This window comes from Brachyhypopomus gauderio, chromosome 9 (assembly GCF_052324685.1).
Source record: "Brachyhypopomus gauderio isolate BG-103 chromosome 9, BGAUD_0.2, whole genome shotgun sequence".
Taxonomy (NCBI): Eukaryota; Metazoa; Chordata; class Actinopteri; order Gymnotiformes; family Hypopomidae; genus Brachyhypopomus; species Brachyhypopomus gauderio.
The window spans coordinates 15,322,656-15,341,506 of NC_135219.1; the positions used below are offsets into that span (position 1 = coordinate 15,322,656).

Here is an 18,851-nt window from a genome sequence, read left to right on the forward strand (position 1 = left end):
GTCATAAGAATTTCCCGCGGAGGCCTAGTGACGGTAAACTTTAACGGGAATCTTGACACAATACCGAAGATTAAATGGCCTCTTCAGTATGTTTTTTCTATTTCAATATTACAACAAGGCATTTTAGGGACTTTAAATCTTATTTGCACGACTGTAATCCAACCCTGTTAAGCAGGAATTCCTATAGGCTACAACATAGGAAAAAGGTTTTATTAAGAGGTTAAGTAGTTTATTCTGTACTGGTCACTTCATGTAGTTACCGAGAAGAAGATAATGCAACCGTGTTGCGGTACAAAGTAATGTAACTGCATGCAACTCTGTAACTAGTGGTAATGTAACTATATGTAACTACGTGCTATGTACATACCATTAACACAGAGCTTAAGGACACGGTACGATATGAATGTACAGTCTGTGAAGTGCTCTCTGGAGTGGACAGTACTGCGTGGTAAGTGACAAGGAGCTTCCCACTGGTCATGTGCGAGCAAAAATTACTGTGAACTTCAGTGGGGTGGGGGGGGGGATTAAGCTAAATAGGCTAACTGGAACATAACAATGAGGTACAGATTAAATATTAAATTACAGCTCCATCTCCCCAACCCCGGGGCAAGGGAGTGTCAGTGAGCACATGTGAATAACGTCCAATTTGCACAGCACTGCATAATGACTATGGCAAAACTTTACAGTAGAATCTGAGGAAATCACAGGATTTCATTAAGAAGGCAGGTTGTTGATGACGGCAGTAACGAAGGCAGTAAGAAACTAATAGAGCTGAATAAGAGTTGAATAAGACATGAATAAGACCTGAATAAGACCTGAATAAGACATGAATAAGAACTGAATAAGACATGAATAAGACCTGAATAAGACCTGAATTGCCACATGCATTGGCAATTCAGGTCTTGTGCTGTCATTGCAAAACGTTGCATATTGCCTCTGCTGTATTCTAAAACTGGTGAGCTCTCTGGGCCCCCCACTGACCCCTCACTGGTCCCCACAGGTCCAGTTCTTGCCTTGTCTCTGCCAAGATGTCATGGTCTGTCACTCTGCAGATGTGTTTTTAGTTTTCAAATGAATACTAAAGTCGATAACAAATAATATTCATTAATGATGCTGTGGTAAATGCAGACCTTGAAGTACACCTTCAGTGTCAAGGGTGAAAAAAACAGTTTTACTACCTGAAATGCCTGTGCATTACTCACTACAGATTTGTCTGTAGTTTTGGAACAACACAGAAATAAACTGTTCACCCAGGGTAGTAAAAGAACACGTGACCATCCAGAGACGTCCAGTTCCACTTATTACAGAAAAGGTTGCCTGTTTCTTTGTCGGCGAGTATTCGTGGGCCACCTAGTGGTCAAAACTGAGCAATGCCCTAATGTTCAATGTTAGGCAGCACAACAGCTGGATGCAGAATCCTTTCCCGTCTCACTTTTAGCTGCTGTATGGTCAGATTACTAGTATTAATTTTCATCATAACCATTGAACTGTGATCTGAACGTGTGACTTCTTTTAGATATGAACGCTGCGGAAAGACGCACGAATTTGCGACAGCGCTTGCGCGCGCTTGCGCGTGTGCAAATGAGCCCGAGCATGTGAATGGCGACCTACTTATAGTAAATAAACATTTTTTTACTCGGTGAAAGACTAAGTGGAGTTTAGGGAAAGAGATGTCACAACCCCACCCCCGCACCCCAGTCATCACTCACGTCCTTCGACAGAACTCCGGTTTGTTTGAAGTTGTCATAACAGTCTGTGATTCGTCAGCTATTCTCCGGTGTCTGTGTTAATATTACACGCCCTCTCCCCCTTTGCAACCGTCCCCCCTTTTGTTGGCCAATTATCGATCCCCTGGTTCTGCTGTGGAGATCGGGGCTTGGCAGCGAAGAGAACAAGGCCGCCGCACGAGAGGGGAAATGCATTGCATTCCTCCCGGTTCCCTTCAGACCGGCCGGGGCCTGGAACGCGCAACCACTGATCCCCACGCGAAGAAAGGCCCATCTGGACGACAATGTACTGGAGCACTGCCTACGCGCAGAAATCATAAAACATATTCTCATTATAATGTGCTATTAAAATGATCCACATAGCACAAATGTAAGGTTGTATATTATATTCTGTTGAAATTCCAGCAGGTAATAAAAATACCTGCAGGTATTACTCCTTAAAGCTGTCCGTGACGTCACACTTCTTGTTTGAAGACGCTACATAAAGTTTAAGGTTCATGCTCTAACTTGGCACACACTGGCGTGGCTTTATTTTTTATTTCATTTCACATTTTTATTGCACAGAAAATGACAGATAAACAAAATAAACCCACAATTCAATTTATTCAATTTGAATGAAGCGGTGAGATTAATTTTTCAGAGATTTCAAACGTCTGAAAGGTTTGGGGGGATCCTGGAATGCCGGAGGGCCCCCGTCGGCCCACCCTGTGCCTGCATGGCCGAGATAATCATACACGCTGTCTGATTTGTTTTCAGTGCTACCACAGGGACAGTGTGGACAGACAAGATGTAGGTCTGACACAGGCTCGGAATGTGCCTGCTGCTGAAAGAATATTGTCAACCAAACCTGTGTGTGTACACATTCGTATGTTATCTGAAAACGACATCTCTGAGACTAGACCTTGACTTAAATAAGCATAGGTTGTGAGACGATCCCACAGTCCCCGACTCCTGGAGTTCCCCCTCTTTAGTTTCCGAAAATAAAAAACGAAGATTCGTTCCTCAAAACCTTTCTCACATCCATCTCAAAGTGAAGATCGCGTTCCAGGTATTAGAATCGTACATCTCAGGACGGAACGGTTGGAATAAGAACAGGGCGCGAGGTCTGGGCTGTTTGAGGTAGGCCTAAACTGAAGCCGTCCCCTGAAAGCAAAATGTCAGTGCTTTTTAAAAACCGATATACTTAAACACACCAGAACAATAAGTCATTAATCCAGAGGGAAGATGAATGTTTTGCGTTAAACGCAAACAGAGGGTTATTAGGGTTTTTATAAAATATTCGCAGTGCGCCGGCAGCGCGTGGGGCCCTTGTTTGTACATTATTGCCAGTTTAACGATATAATTCCTATAAGTGCATCTTATATAAGGGTATATATTCATATAACGAGGCCGCGACTGGCAGAATGAAACGTGCATCACACACATTACCCTATCCGGAATAGCAATCAGAAGCACTATACAAATACATATTTAATTAACTGGTGTTCACAAAATAATAACAAAATTTCAAAAGGTCAGATCTATCAAGTGTAACAAGAATTACAGATTATAAGGCTTTCATCAATAATCCAAAATTTCAATAGACACATGTAGGAATTGTGTATGGTAAAGTCATGTTCTAAATTAGCGCGAGACTAATGAAAGCCGGATTTAACTGTTGTGCCTCCCTATAAGTCGCACGTGCCACCACAACGCCGTTGTTAAAATGTCCTCTAATCGCGACGACAAATCACACCCAACACGAACGCTCCACGCTCCCTTCTCCTAACAAATGTAACTAATATGTTTCCTTGCATTTCAAAATAAAAAAATATAACATTCTGACACCGTAACTGAGAAAAGAACATGACTCAGGTATATTGCCAAGCTGCAGTAACTAATTATAAACAACGAATACTAATAGTATACATGCTATTATGTGCTGAATATATTTTTTGCCTATGTATTCGGCATAGGAATACTGAGAGTGAATACCCAAACAAATATGACAAGGAAAAATGGGTGAATCTTCTAAAGACCACTTCATCATATAATGGATATAACATTATACATTTCAGCAATAGAAAATCAATCCCATTGTCAGAATGAACCCAAACAGCTAGAGTGGTTATCATGAGAAATATATTTTGTACCTCAGCTAATCAGGTATTAAGTTTAACACCTTTGTTTAATAATGATAATAGAAATAACTCTCATTCAGCATGTATCTCATCACAGCCTGCCACTTAGACTAAATGGATAATTAGGAAAAATAAACTCTTTGGTCTACTTCCTGCATAGCTAGCTTGTTCCATTTGAGAGAGAGAGAGAGACAGAGAGTGTGTGTGTTCGCGTATCTGTGGTTGTGTGTGTGTGTGTGTGTGTGTGTGGCATGCGCCCATGATTTAAAGTATCCTTGTTCTCTTTCACTCTCCCTTTCTCTCTCTTTCTCTCACTCTCTGTGTTAATTTCTCTCTCTCTCTCTCTCTTTCTCTCTCTCTCTCTCTCTCTGTAAATGTGTGTGTGTGTGTGTGTTTGTGTGGCATGTGCCCATGATTTAATGCATCCTTGTTCTCTCTCTCTCTCTCTCTCTCTCTCTCTCTCTCTCTCTTTCTCTCTCTCTCTCACTCTCTCTCTCTGTATGTGTGTGTGTGTACAAAATTAAAGGCAGACTTTCTGTGGCAGGCGCCATCATCTCCAAATTGCACATTTGGTGTGGAATTTGACCTGGCTCGAGATGTGACAATAATATTCATTTCAGAACATACCCCCCATCTCAGAACTTACCCCCCCCCCCCATACCCCCCCCCATCTCAGAACTTACCCCCCCCCCCCCACCCCATACCCCCATACCCCCCATTTCCACAAAGCTTTCTCAAAACCTTTTTACAAACTGAGAACTGCCTCTGTAAGGGACACAGAAAAAGACTTCCAAAAAGTGAGACGGTAGATATAACAATGGTAAATAGATCTAAGCCTTCACCATTAAGACATTAGCTCAGGCTCCTGGGGGGAGGGCTGTGATGAATAAGCGCTTTAGTTGAGATTAATGACCAGATCAGTTCCTCTTTGTGAAGTTAAAAGAACAGACTGCATGTGTAAAACGAATCTGACCCAGCTCACTGCTGAGTTGCTCTCCAGGCACGCTAACACTAGCATCCTGATATTACGTTTTATGTGCATCTCATAGACTCCCAGTGTTGAAGTTATGGTGCAATTCTGGAGCAAACCCTCCAGAGACAAACAAAACTAATATTTACTCAGACATCTCGCATCTTCTGAAGAACCTTTAGAGCCATGCCTTTTCTCAGAGGAAATGGCACAGGCCGACCCGTTTGTATTGTCCCGCGGTTTTTGCGGGCGTTGAGGGAGCGTCGCTGCGCTGTGAATGTTGACCTTTGCGTTTCGCACGGGCGCCACCGTCGCGGCGCTGTTTTCTCTCCAGCATGGCGGCGCCACTGGGACCTCCGTCATCCCCTGCCACGCTGACAAGAATAATGAGAGCAGGAAGTTATCCCGCTTAAATTAGTGATCGTTTAACCACCGAGGTCAGGCCCGCGCGGCCCGCTCCACGCTCCTTGAGTATATCAGCAAACGCGTGACAAGCGTAAGGTCTGGTTAACAGGGTCAGCTGGTTAAAGGGGTACTTTACGTTTGATCTTTTTCAAGGTTCACGTGTTTGAGAGCTTTTTTTTAGTGCTGTGTTATGTATTGAGAGATGGTGCTCACGTGAGAACCCTTGCTGTGTTTAGTAAACGTACGATCGCAATCTTGCCCTGGCTGGAAGGAGGGGCATCGGGACTGATGCAGAGTAACCACAGTCTTGGTGACCTGACCGACGTGAGACCGCTGACAGGACTTCACAGAATGGTGCTACGCTCTCCACATATACCTTCGACGGGGGCGTACAGGTAGTTTGACAATACCATGCATCTTTACTGTGATATTTTATGTTGCAATATGCTGATCTAAGGATATGGAAATTCTAAAAATGCACATTTCACAAAAATATATACTCTGATCAGCCTTATGTGACAGCTAATTGTGTTACATTAACATAAGCACAAAGAAAGTTGCATATAGTAAACAAGAAACAATTCGATGTTTACGATGACAATTCGGTGTCCTTGTTATGCCATTAAAATCACTTTTCTTTCTCTTTAAAACGAAGCACTTCCATACCTTTACAGCCCTGAAAGATGAAATAATGTGTCTGTTGCACATCATTAGTGTCTCTTTAAGTATCACAATATCACGTTTTTGCTGTATCACCCAGCCTCTTGGCAGAAGTGCTTCAGATCAGAATGAAACCTTCTGTACATAAACGTTTATACTTCAGCTCTGAACACAGGCTTCTAGTATTCCATAAAATTATATTTTCGTGCTGCAAACAATGTAAAATAATTTGTTAACTCAGACAAAATAGCATTGTAACTTGCATCAAAAAGTCCTCATCACCAAGGCTGCCGTGGAAACACCCCTTATCGCCATGGTTATTCACAGGCATCTCAGCCCTCCCGAACAGTTAATTCTGCAGTGAGAACAGGGAAGCTGGGGGGGGGGGGGGGGGGTTGTTCTCCAGAGCGATTTGGCATCCGTGTTTCGGTCTGTGTTTCTTCTCTGGCCTTCGCTCCAGAACTCGGAGCTGAAAACCATCGCTGGCTAAGATACTCACATGTGTTTTGCTCTGAGCCATAGAAACCAAAACTCTTGTCCACTTCTTCACTGTTTCGCTTGTAAATAAAAGCATTTTAACAGCCGATACTTTAAATAGTGAGGCATTTGGGGGGATATATGTGCCTTTTCGAACTGGGTAACCTGGGGCTAATTACACAGCACAGACCACTGGGGCCAACGTCACGTTTGTCACTATAATTGCCGTTCTGGTCGGCTCCTGCATGGCGGTCCGTTTGAGGTCAAGGAAATGAAAATGCAAATTCATCCTGGGACGAATATGCCAACCAGCAAGTGAGTGCGGGCAAAACGTTTAAGCGCACAGTAATTGGCTAGCTTTGAACATGGCAGAGCGTTTGTAATTACAGCCTGCTAGCCAGACACGGAGAGCGGTTGGAAAAAGAGCCGAGGCGGAGCTGGGCTCCCTCACGGCGCTGCCGACGGCCTTCACCGACAGCTCCACAACCTGCTAGGACACGCCAGCCCTCCAGACAGCCACGCCGCTCCTCTGAGAGCATCTCACGTGGCCTGTTCACACTGGGTATGTCAAGGTTGATGAGATGCATGATCTGAGTTCCAGTGGCTCTTCTGTTGCATATAGCGCTGTGTTCTGCGCGTGTCACTGTGTTGCCCTCCACTGTCTTGAGCTCCATACCACACACTGTGTTTATCTCCACTGTGTTGAGTTCAGTACAACACAAACCTTACCACGTTTATCTCCAGTTTGTTGAGTTCAGCATCACACACCCACTGTGTTTATTGCCAGTGTGTTGAGTTCAGTACTCCACACACCCCTCAATGAATCTACACACAGAAGGTGGGTCGTTGTGCTCAGGACTCAACAGCTCTCCATGTCACATTTTGCACTTTCATGCTGCATTGGCACTGGGCTAGGTGGGTGGGTGGGTGTGTGTGTGTGTGTGTGTGTATGTGTGTGTGTGTGTGGTTGTCCACCCCAGCCACACACTCCTAACAGCTGGGTGATGTGTCACTCAAAGCCTGCAAAGTTTAACAAGGGTTTTTTTTTCCTTCCTGAGCCACCCCTGATCCAAGAGCTCTCATTAATACATTTTCCATCATCTCTAGGCCTTAATGCCCCAGCCAGCAGTCTGACAAGACAGAGAGTGCGGTTATGATGGGGGAGGAGAAAGAGAGGGAGAGAATGAAAGAAAGAATAATAGAATTGAGGGAGGGAGGGGAGGCATTTTTTTCAGAATCAGTGAATATGTAAACACCCCAGCATACACAGACGCATGACTCCCCCCTACACACACACACACACACACACACACACACACACACACACTTCTTCAAAGACCCCCCCCCCCCCACACACACACACACACACACACGCACACACTCTCTCTCTTACTCAGACTCTTTCCCCCCTCGCTCTCTCTGACTGTCTCCTCTGTAATTGGCTCCAGATGTGTTGAGGGGGTGAGGCGTTTGTATGTCATCCGCTGCGTGCGTGGCCCATCCGAGGGGACGCCGGCAGGGCTGGAGGAGGGAGCCAAGGCCCATGGCCCAAGGTGCTGGGGCCGGGGCGAGTGTGTGTGTGTGTGTGTGTGTGTGTGTGTGGGGCCTGCACACATCTGGAAGCACTTCAGGTCAGCGTGGCCCCAGCTGCATGAAAGGTGAGACACCGTGGCCTGGCCTGCCGTACGACACACACACACACACACACACACACACAACATGCTTTACCGACCTGTAGCTCAACATCTTTGTGCTTTTTTTCCCCCGATATTAATACATAAAATAGGTAAACAACAAATTTAATATCTATACTGGCCTGGCTAAAAGATCCTGGTCTAGATATTAACTATAGCAGCTTCTTCTTCAGTGTCTAGAACGTCCTGTAAGCATGTTCTCCACTGCAGGCATTGCTACGTATATACACCAGAGCAAAGGTATCACTGTAAAGACGGATTTATGCAATAGTACATTTGTACCAGTCTGAAGCAATACACTGTAATACATCCTGTAATACACTGTAATACATCCTGTAATACACTGTAATACATCCTGTAATACACTGTAATACATCCACTCTACGAGCCTCAGCAGGACAGGAAGTAGACTGAAGAGCAGAGGAAAATCAGAAACGTGGCCTGCACCACGATGGAAGCCAAATCATAAGTCCATCACGAAGCCCCGTGGAGGTACTTGAACTGCATTAAAGGAACATTTATCAGGCTTAAAGCATCATCAGAGCCTGCCAAGTGCGCACAGATAACAACTGCACATGGAATAATGGAGAAGTAATGTTCTGTGGAACCCAACGGATGCCCAGCAACCACACAAAGAGTTGCTTCATCTCAATTACCTGGATTAAAAAACACCAAGTGTTAATCATCCCTCTGCAAAACATACTAAAAAGTTAACAAAATAAGTGTTAAATCATTACACCTCACAATGGAACAGGACAGTTTTTTAAATGAATTTGAAATAGCTTTGCTGATACTGGTGTGCTCCATGGATTACATGTATTTGAAAATACATTTTTCAGTCTTTAGAGATGAACAGATGTAAACCTAAAGAGAATGTTGGGTCGAAGGGTATATCTGTTGATGAATGACAGATCTGGGGTTAATACTTTAAAATGCATTTACTGTGTGTCCCAAATAAAACTTTTAAAAGCATTAATTGTATTTCCTCACACACAGTTCCACACAAATGCACACAGCGCTCACCCCGTTCAAAGGCTCCCACACTAACGTACACTAGCGCTTGATGAAACCATCCATTTTTTGGGAGCCAAAATGGAAATTTTCTCTCAACATATTAATCAAAATTTGGCAGTGGAGCACATTAATGCAAAAGAAAAATGTATACATGACTTGTTATACGATAGCTGCTCTGTTGCCTGCAACAGATTAGCAGTGATGTTTAGCGCCAGACAGTAATGCAAGATGTATGAACTAACCTGGAGTTTTTGACACGTCAGGTGCTGCGGTATTCAGATGTCTACCGTCCTTGATCTGACTTTCATACGCTTTCATTACAGTTACTGCTTGAACCGATTTTATTCCCATATGCTTTGCAATTGTAAAATGCCATACAGAAAAAAAGGAACTACAAGACTCCAAAGATGTTACATTTGTGTTAGTACGTGATAGTCCGCCACGGCGTGCCATGGCTACTAGTCAGGGTTATAGTGATGAAAATAAAATGCATTTATAGAAACATGGCCTCGCCTGCTTCTAGACGAAGCTTGCGCTTGGGTTGTTTGACGTTCCTTGTTTGTTCAGGTCCATGAACGGCTCCTCGTTTGCGATCCATCAGAACGGGAGATGGATTCCGCGTTTGTCCTCCAGCATACGAGTACGTGGCCCCTGCGTCTTTCGGTTCAGGACTTGCGTAACTCTCAAACTTCAAATACTGCTATCTACAGTCTTCCACCAGTCTCTCTGAGCAACACGATAGCGTTCATCCAACTGACTCAAATTTACAAACCACAAAACAAGAACAAAGAATTTTGAAGTTACAGCGTCCAGACGTTGTGTCTGCGTCTGCCTCGGTGACTCCGTATCAGTTCTGATATATGAATGGATTCATTTAAAAAAAGAAAAATTAAAAATAGCTACATTCATCAGCAATGATGAAGACATACAGACACACACTAACACACGCATGCATGCACACACACACACACACACACACACACACACACACACACACAAACTCAAAAAGCCAGAGCAGAAGAGGAATGAACCATAATTCCAGAAGGGGGGGGAAGGGGGATTGTTCCATTCCCAGCGGAGCTTGGCTCTGGTGAAAGACAAAAGAAGGATCTCTGCTTTAGACCAATTCATCCAGCCATTCCGAGGTCTTCCATGTCCTCGGGGTCCTCGGAGGCCTTTTCTTCTCCCTCATCTGCCCTTCCCTTGACTCTCTCACACCCCCTCTGCTGTCGCTTCCCCAGGCTCAGTTCACAGTGGGCACCTGGTTGAGGCTATACTCCTTGGCCTTCAGTCTGAGGTTGGCGATGCTGTTAGCCATGTTCATTCCCTGGGAGGAAGTGGTGTTGGGACAAGAGGATGCGTAGGCTGCCATTGTGCTGATGGACGTTAAGAGAGAGAAAATAATGTCACGTACCATCAATAAGGAAATGCATGTACAAATGGAGAATATAATCAGATTTGCTATAGAACATGACGTTACGGATTACTGCAGTATTAATCCCAGTGTCACACATGTCTGAGGGTAAGAGCACATAGTAAAATAAGAAATACTTGCTTTCTGTGGGCAGCATTTTCTGTGGCACTCGCACTGGCCCTCCCTCCGAACTTGGGAACCAGCTTAAGAATATATAAATGGTTATTAATGCTTTATATATGCTTTATTAACATGCAATTACTGCATTGTAGGTGTGCATCAGAGGTGTGCATTAACTGGTGTGATTACTAGTCACAAGTGTAGAAATGCCAGAGAGCATTACTGGTTCAGGAACATATTTCCGACAGACAGGAAGTGAGCTTTCGACCCGGACACATAGGTCAGCTATTCTATATGGCACTTAAGACCAGAGATTACTGTAAATCATAACCAGTGTAACCAGAGTCACAGAAAATCCTGCCCAGAGGAGCCTTTCTGAAGCTTCCATTACCACGTTTCCTCTAACCCAGAGGTCACTGGGTCCAGAGGTGGATTTAACATGGTTTGTTTTCAGATTATCGCCTCATGGTGAGGGGATCACACCCTCCCCTCCCCTCTGACAGGCAGACCCAGCCGAATACGTGGGCAGATATTCTACTGAGCTGCAAAAAAAAAAAAAAAAGTCTAAAATATTAAAAAGTTTCAAAATTCTTTAATAGTAGCAACAGGTATGAATATAATGCTCCATTCAAATATAACAACCAGAAACCAAATAATTTGAATACAACAATGTTGTAGGTGCAAAGAGAATGTGTGAAAGACTCAAAGACTGTGTCCACAGAGAAGCCCCACGCTGAGAGGAAGTGAACTGCGAACAGCGCATACAGCTCGGGGCTGTGGAACCACTGAGGGGGCAGTGGAACCATGGTTGAGAGGGGCCGGGGCAAATACTGCTGAAAGGTTATGGGGGGGGGTTACCTGTAAGGGGTGGCGCTGCCCCAGGACAGGTAGTCGTTTGGGCGGGGGGCGGGCCGTGGCACGATAGGCTGTTCCACCGCCGTCACGTCCCCCGAGTAAGACTTGAGTAAGGAAGCGTTCTTACTGGCCAGCAAAGCCCGCTCGTTACGACGGAACTTCGCCCGCCGGTTCTGGAACCACACCTACGCACACACAGAGCAGAAAACGATCACGTTCACTATACGCATCAGGATGTGCTCGTGTCACAAAAGACAAGCGCATCGTCTGATACACGACACGGTCAAACCACCTGGAAGATATAAATATGCTAAAAATACATTGGTTAAAATGGTTAAGGGTCAATCACATTGTGTTATTGAATGTAATTGTATCTTTGAAAGTATTCTGCTGTTTAGGGTTAAATTTTACAGAGTGGATAAGAGCAGATCCAGTCAGTGTGAAGTTTCAAATTGTAGTTTGAGGTTGGACAGTGTTTCTGCACAGAAAGGAATGCAACATCTATACTGATTATTATATAAGTATTTATTGTATAACTATATTATTGTGTTACAGAGAAACACAGAAATGATTAAAAACTATTCAGAGTGTCTATACATAGCTGTGAATTTATCACGATGGGCCCATAATGAAAGTGGTGTAAAACTCCTATGAGGCGATCAGTGGAGAATTAAAGTTAATTGTATTTAGCATCCTGATGTGGTCCGTACTGTCTCACGCTGGACTGCCACAGCTGCTTTTCTGAGGCCCAGGAGCACACACACACACACACACTCACAGATGTGTTTCTCTCCTGTGGTTTTGTTAGCCTCAGCTCACCCTGCAAAACTGAGCAGCTCTAGTACGGGGTTCTTATGGCCACACGCACCATCACACGGTGGTTCTGGAGCAAGAGTGCAGGCTGTTAGAAGAGATCACACAGCCAAAGACGCAGCCCGTATGGTGCAGTACTGAGGTTGTACAGGACAGCCCATGGTGCATCACTGCCTGCATCTGGGAGTGGTAGTGGAGCCAGGTCTCTCTCTCTCTCTCTCTCTCTCTCTCTCTCTCTCTCTGTCACACTCTTTTTCTATCTCTCTCTCTCAGACTAAGACAGGGCCACAGTGAACAGGCCCGGTGGAGGCGCAGGGTCCGCTTACACAACGCCTCAGGAATGAGCTCAAAGTCGCTTTTATCAAAGACTCTCAGAATCACTCGCCCTCTCTGGGACACATTAATCGCAGATGTGTTTTAGCCTGCTTTATTTCTCTCTCTCTCTCTCTCTCTCTCTCTCTCTCTCCTTTCTCTCTCGCCTTTCTCTCTCTCTCTCTCTCTCTCTGTCTCCCTCTTGATCTATAAATGGGCATAATCCCGAATCTTTTGACAAAAAACTCTCGTTACAACATATGAAGAGCGTCTCTTGGCTGGAGCCTGTGGTGTCGGACTGAATGAAGGGTCTTTTGCCTGTGAAACTCCTACAGAGCATTTGCAGTGTACTGCATGTGGATGGGATGCTCTTCTAAATGACAAAATTCACCATTGAGAAGATCCATAATAAAGCCTTAAAGAGACATTTTGGTTTAATTTGTGTCACAAAAAGACAGATGTTCGCATTTGTCTTTGTTGGAATGATATATAATTATACTGGTTTAATATCATAAAAATAGAGTTTAATAGCATCTATTAGACTGTTAGTTTATTAGACTGTGTTCTATTACACTGTATTCTTAGACTGTTCTTTTAAACTGTTCTATTATAGACCTACTGTTCTATTACACTGTGTTCTATTGGACTGTGTTTTATTAGACTGTATTACAGTGTTCTATTGGACTGTATTGCACAGTGTTCTATTGGACTGTGTTCTATTGGACTGTTGTATTATAAGGACAGATGTGGGGTCAGATTTTCATTTACAGGCTAAACACAGCGTGTGTTAAGGAATTTGCCTCCTCAGCCCTGACCTGGGATCTGCCCTGACCTGGGATCTGCCCTGACCTGGGATCTGCCCTTTTTCCCAGGGCAAATAGACAGTGGCCGCAGACCAGCCAGGTCAGAGGTCTGTGAGGTGTGGGATATCGGGGCTACCTGCACTCTGGCCTCGGTCAGGTTGACCCGGCGCGCCAGGTCTTCACGCACAAAGGCGTCGGGGTAGTGCGTGCGCTCAAAGACACGTTCCAGCGCCTGAAGCTGTCCGCTGTTAAACGTGGTCCTGTTCCGCCGCTGTTTACGCTTCTTCTTCTCCTCAGAGCTGAGTTGCTCATCTGTGCCATATCACACAAACACACACACACACACCATCACGTTAACAGGCAGCATATTACACACACATGTACACACACATACATGCGTATGCACACATACACACACACCATCACGTTAACAGGCAGCATATTACACACACATACATGCGTATGCACACATACACACACACCATCACGTTAACAGGCAGCATATTACTCACACATGCATGCATACGCACACACACACACACACACACACACACACACACACACACAGTCATGTTAACAGGCAGCATATTACACACACAAATACATGTGTACGCAGACACACACAAACAGACACATAATGCATACATGTTCACAGGGCTGTTTGATAAATTCATGAAAAGCATGACTCTGAGGAAACATTATGCTTGAGATCATGTGTATATGTATATGAGTTCATAAGCTCATATTTAATATTGGATAGATGTGTAAATGTTTACTACTCTGACTTGAATAGATTGCCTTAGTAATGTGCACAGTACTGGCTAGGATATGTTATATGAGAAGATGACAAAGCACCTTTGTAATTGATGAATGTCATTTACTCCTATGTACCGGTATATTTAAATGTTATGAAGCCAGTATATGAGGCAAATTACTTGCAGGATGCCATTACCCATAAAGTTCCCATTACCCACAATGCTCCCGTTACCCACAATGCCCCCATTACTAACTGTTCCTACCTGTAACGCATTGCTGTCAATTTACCATGTAGACAATAAGATACAGATAACGTAGTCATCTGCAAATATACCACATGTTTGCAGTATTGATAAAGTTATATTATTTCAACCCCACAAAGCTGTTTCTTATATTTATACTGATCACACACAATCATCTGGACAAACGATCTTTTGAACAAAAGGTACAGGACGTGCTTTATACCAAAAAAATTTTAACTGTAGTTATATGATTGATTTCTATGGAAGCCCATTCCCGCCACCTAAAATAAAAAAAAACAGCACATATATATTTTTTCTCATTATTAAGTAAATTGATATCTCATTATTTCGAGATACTAAGTCATTATTTTGAGATACTAAGTCATTATTTCGAGATAGTATCTCGAAATAACGACTTAGTATCTCAAAATAATTACTTAGTATCTCGAAATAACGACTTAGTATCTCGAAATAATGGCTTAGTGTGTCGAAATAATGACTTAGTATCTCGAAATAATGAGATAGCAATTTACTTAATAATGAGAAATATATATATATGTGTGGTTTTTTTTTATTTTAGGTGGCCGGAATGGGCTTCCATAGATTTCATCACATGGGGTGATGTAGGAACAACTTTCAAAAGGTTATAATTTACTACAGGTTTGGTAAAGGTTACTAAAGATTAAGACAGTGTTTTTAAAGGCTACAACATTAAGCAAATATTAACGTTTATATATATTATCCACTCGCCCCTCCCCCAAATTAACATAGGTTTGTCCGTCATCATTAGTAGGCTGGTAAAGAGGTATTGGAGACAAAACTACAGCACTCGACTATTCAAATTCTACAATCCCTAACATGCTGCTGACTATTGGCCACTGCACTAATAATGCTTGCATTTCATTGGCTAATCTTTCAGCGTAAATTAGGCCTGCGTGTCCTTGTGGTAAAGCGATTCCTATAATGCTAGTCATTGCCGTGTGTTTGCGGAGTAATTTATAGCCCTACATATATTTCAAATAGGACACATGATGGTAGCCGGCTGTTTTGTCCTTGTAGATTTACGGACTTTACTCGCGAAATGTGGCCTAAATGTAGCCTGTGAGCTGGCCGAATATACGTTGGATCCAGAGATGAACCCGTATGAGGAGTCAGGAAATTAAAAAGACAGCTCGTTATTGAAAACGCTACTAATATTAAGTTGCATTCAGTTACCGATTCATATGAGCAAAAATCAAACAAGCAAACAAAAAACCCAGCAACATGCGAAAGGGAACTAACCCTACGTGTGGGTGGCGGGTGGGGTTTGGTTGTCTATTTAACATTAAAACATTTAACTTTTAGAAAAGTTAGAAAAGTCAGTTATGGTAATTCATAATACGTTGGGAACACACATATCATGCCTCATGTGATGAAATTAATATTTGAATTAGAGCATTTCAGACCATAAATATTAACAAGTACAACTGAATTTCCATGTGTCATTTTAATTGATCCGTAAGCAAAGCAATATCATGTCATTTTAAAAAGAAAACTGCAATGTATAATAATAAATACTTAAATAAAAAAAAAGAATTTCTCTCATTCAAAGCTATACGAGCCATTATTTAAAATGCCTAAAAGCAATATATTCACATTTTATTCACAATAGAATACATTTCAATGTTAAACGAAAACAAATTAGCTATAAACGACCAAATAAAAAAATTGCAAAAGCAAAAATCGAAAAATATTGCACTCTTTGTTTTTTAACCTTACTTGGAGCAGCAAATTATATGATGAGCTAAATTATATGTAAAGGACATGATAAATAAACAGTTTTAATTCGATAATTCTGCACTTGTGTTTAGTGGATGGATGCAGACGGTAGTTTTAGTGAACGCTTTGGTAAATGAGAGTCGTAGATCACACTGTCCACTTTGGTTATTCACTCAGTCAGTACTCCTTGTGTTTGTTTCTCTTTAAAAAATAGTATACGAATCACCTCTTTTAGGATATTAATTTTATTTACAGCCGCAATGAATAGGTTAAAAAATTGCACTCACGTACGAATATTCTGCTATTCGCATATTTCTCGCCGCGCGCGCTTCAGGTCTCAGGAAAGCGCCGGATATTCGTTTACTGTTTAACTCAGTTATCATAATTATAAACGTAAAATGTTTACGTCTGAAAAGTACGGAGATGTGTGTTTGAGTTTCCTGTTAAATTGTGTTAGTTGTACGTTAGTTTCTTGTTAAACGAGTTGCTCTAAAAACTGTAAACAAGAAAAGGCCTTCAATTGTCACGGCCACCTGTGGCTTACACGCGCTGCTGTTAATAAATTATAACGGTAGACTAAATGGTTTATTCATGTGAAAATATCTCCTAACCGATTTTCCTGACAACACTCCCAGACTGCTTGCTAGTAAGCTAAAGCCTTTATTCGTACATGAACCTAACGGTCGATTTGCTCAACTTATGTGTTAATGTGGCAACCGTGTTCTGTGCTAAGGTGTTAATAACAACAGTGGTGAGTGAACGCGCCCCAGGGAGCGCGCGTGAACCTGCACTCACTCTCCTGCTGCGTCGTGTCGCTGCCGCTGGTTAAGCCCGGAGACTCCAGCATTGATCTTCCCGTTTCTCCCACGTTCTCGTCCGCCTGAGTGCCGACCATTTCCCCCGCTTCCTCCAGGTCCAACAAGTGACTCACCGAGAAGTTCTTCTTGGCCTGCAGGTTGTCCAGGTTGGCTGTAACGGGACTCTCTAGTCTGCTGGGTATCGCTGCTCGTCTGTCCAGTACATGAGCATAGCTAGAAGTCATGACGCAAATAGGATACTGGAGAAAAAAACGATGCGCTGATGATAATAGGCGAGCCGAACTGATCCCTGCATAGGCTATCGAAAATATAACAATCCCTGCCTCCAGAAATCTCTGTCGCCTTTGTTTAGAGATGCCCTCCAAGTGATGCACACGGATACAAACGCGAGAGGCTTTTCACTACAGTTTACAACTTATGGCACTTAAAGTGAAACGTTCGCGTCCGCTGCAACACCTCCGCTGGGGGGTCGTCCGTCCGCTATGACACGAAGATGAGCGTTTCTGCTTCGGCTGGCTGGTGTAGTTTCCCGAGAAAATGTCTTTTACTCCACGTACTCGTGAACGCAGGTCCGAGCCTGAGCGCGGTTCGCGTGAGTGGCGATGCCTAACAGACGCGCGCGCTAGTAAAGCGGGCTGGCCGTGAGCGCGAGGAGGCTGGACACGCCGCTGACTCGCTCCTCCGCTCCTCGCCGAACACACTGCACACACACACACGCACACACACAGGGACGCAGCTCCTGGCACTTCAAACGGCGCGTTCGTTGGCATGCAGTGGAGGCCCACGCGGCAGGGTAAATGAAAAATTGAGGCCCCTGGGAGAGAAGATCGGTCTAATAGGCGCTCGTAATTACGTGGCAAAGGCTTTGTGTTGTCTCTGACGTTATACAGACCCCCTCTCTCCCCTCCTCGCGAGCCGATCCTCCCTGTCCCTTCTACCAATCCTTCCTCGCCGTCAACAAAAACAGATAAGAAGTCTTCTCCAACGCATCCCTCGAAAACAGGCCAATAAACGGAAACAAACAATAACTATAAAGTCATGAACATCAGAGGACGACGTTAGAAACGCACGTAAAAAACATTTAAACGACACAACATTAATGCAGGGAAGCGGGTGCTGGATTTATTTGAGTTTTTTGATCGGGTAATTCAGTGGTACCAGTATATCACGTTTATTGTTAAATTGGCAACAGAACATAAATAATTTCCGACTAATAATTATCTTCCGCCGCTTGTTTCATCATCTTCAAAGCAAAACGCATAAAAGTTGCCAAAACCAGACGTCAAAATGTTCGCCCAATTTATTAGTAAAACAAATAGTTACGTAAGACCAATTTAACCAAAACAAATGCAGCCTAATCAGTAGCTTGTGTAATGGACCAGCAGGTTCTTTATGGGCGTTTGGTAGACGTAAAATGCAATAGAACCGAACCGAACCACAATAACTCGTGTGACTTTTCTCTGCTGCTACACTTGACAAAGGTTTCGTGACAAACATGGGTGACTTATTATACTCTGGATTTGGTGAGCAAATATTACCAGAAAAGAAGGGAAAGTGCGCCAGATAAACTACATGTGGGGGTCTTGACAGGTACGGGCGGAGATCCATCCGTTTAATGGCAGGAATCTATGCGTCTCGGTACCACAGTGAACCCCAAGCTTCCAGCCCCCAGATCTGGGAAAAGAACACTTGATGCCATCAAAGGGAAACGGATTGAAACCACATGTTCTGCTTTCGTTCTTTCCATGTATTTAATTAAGCCGCCGTTGGGACCCAGTCGACTTTTTTCATCATTAGTTTTCCCTCCACATTCCCGCGCCTGCCTACGCGCGCGCGCTGGTGCTGGTTCCATTGCACGCGGCCTCTGGAACACTACCGAAGACCAATGCTTGC

At 43.6% G+C, this 18,851-nt stretch overlaps 1 protein-coding gene across 3 annotated transcripts; it reads right to left on the minus strand.

Annotated features, from left to right (window-relative positions):
* Positions 1 to 9,390: 9,390 nt before the first annotated feature.
* Positions 9,391 to 17,850, minus strand: prrx1b (paired related homeobox 1b). 3 transcript variants are annotated; one of them, XM_077017531.1, is made up of 5 exons: positions 16,936 to 17,850; positions 13,521 to 13,696; positions 11,460 to 11,641; positions 10,619 to 10,684; positions 9,391 to 10,443 (listed from the first exon to the last, which is right to left on the minus strand). In XM_077017531.1, the coding sequence occupies exons 1-5, from the start codon at positions 17,180 to 17,182 to the stop codon at positions 10,311 to 10,313; spliced, it is 804 nt and encodes a 267-aa protein (XP_076873646.1). In that variant the 5' UTR covers positions 17,183 to 17,850; the 3' UTR covers positions 9,391 to 10,310. The 3 variants fall into 3 exon arrangements, with proteins under 3 accessions (XP_076873646.1, XP_076873645.1, XP_076873644.1); XM_077017530.1 differs by having other exon boundaries at positions 10,623 to 10,684; positions 16,936 to 17,835; XM_077017529.1 differs by lacking the exon at positions 10,619 to 10,684 and having other exon boundaries at positions 16,936 to 17,839.
* Between the last annotated feature and the right edge of the window lie 1,001 nt (positions 17,851 to 18,851).

What these genes read in the sequence shown, in the direction of transcription:
- prrx1b (XM_077017531.1), bottom strand. Translation starts at nt 17,182, where the DNA reads ATGACTTCTAGCTATGCTCATGTACTGGACAGACGAGCAGCGATACCC. An exon ending in TGACCGAGGCCAGAGTGCAG is followed by an intron (nt 11,642 to 13,520) that starts GTAGCCCCGATA and finishes GTGTGTGCGTAG; the next exon opens with GTGTGGTTCCAGAACCGGCG. An exon ending in ATGCTGCCCACAGAAAGCAA is followed by an intron (nt 10,444 to 10,618) that starts GTATTTCTTATT and finishes AACGTCCATCAG; the next exon opens with CACAATGGCAGCCTACGCAT.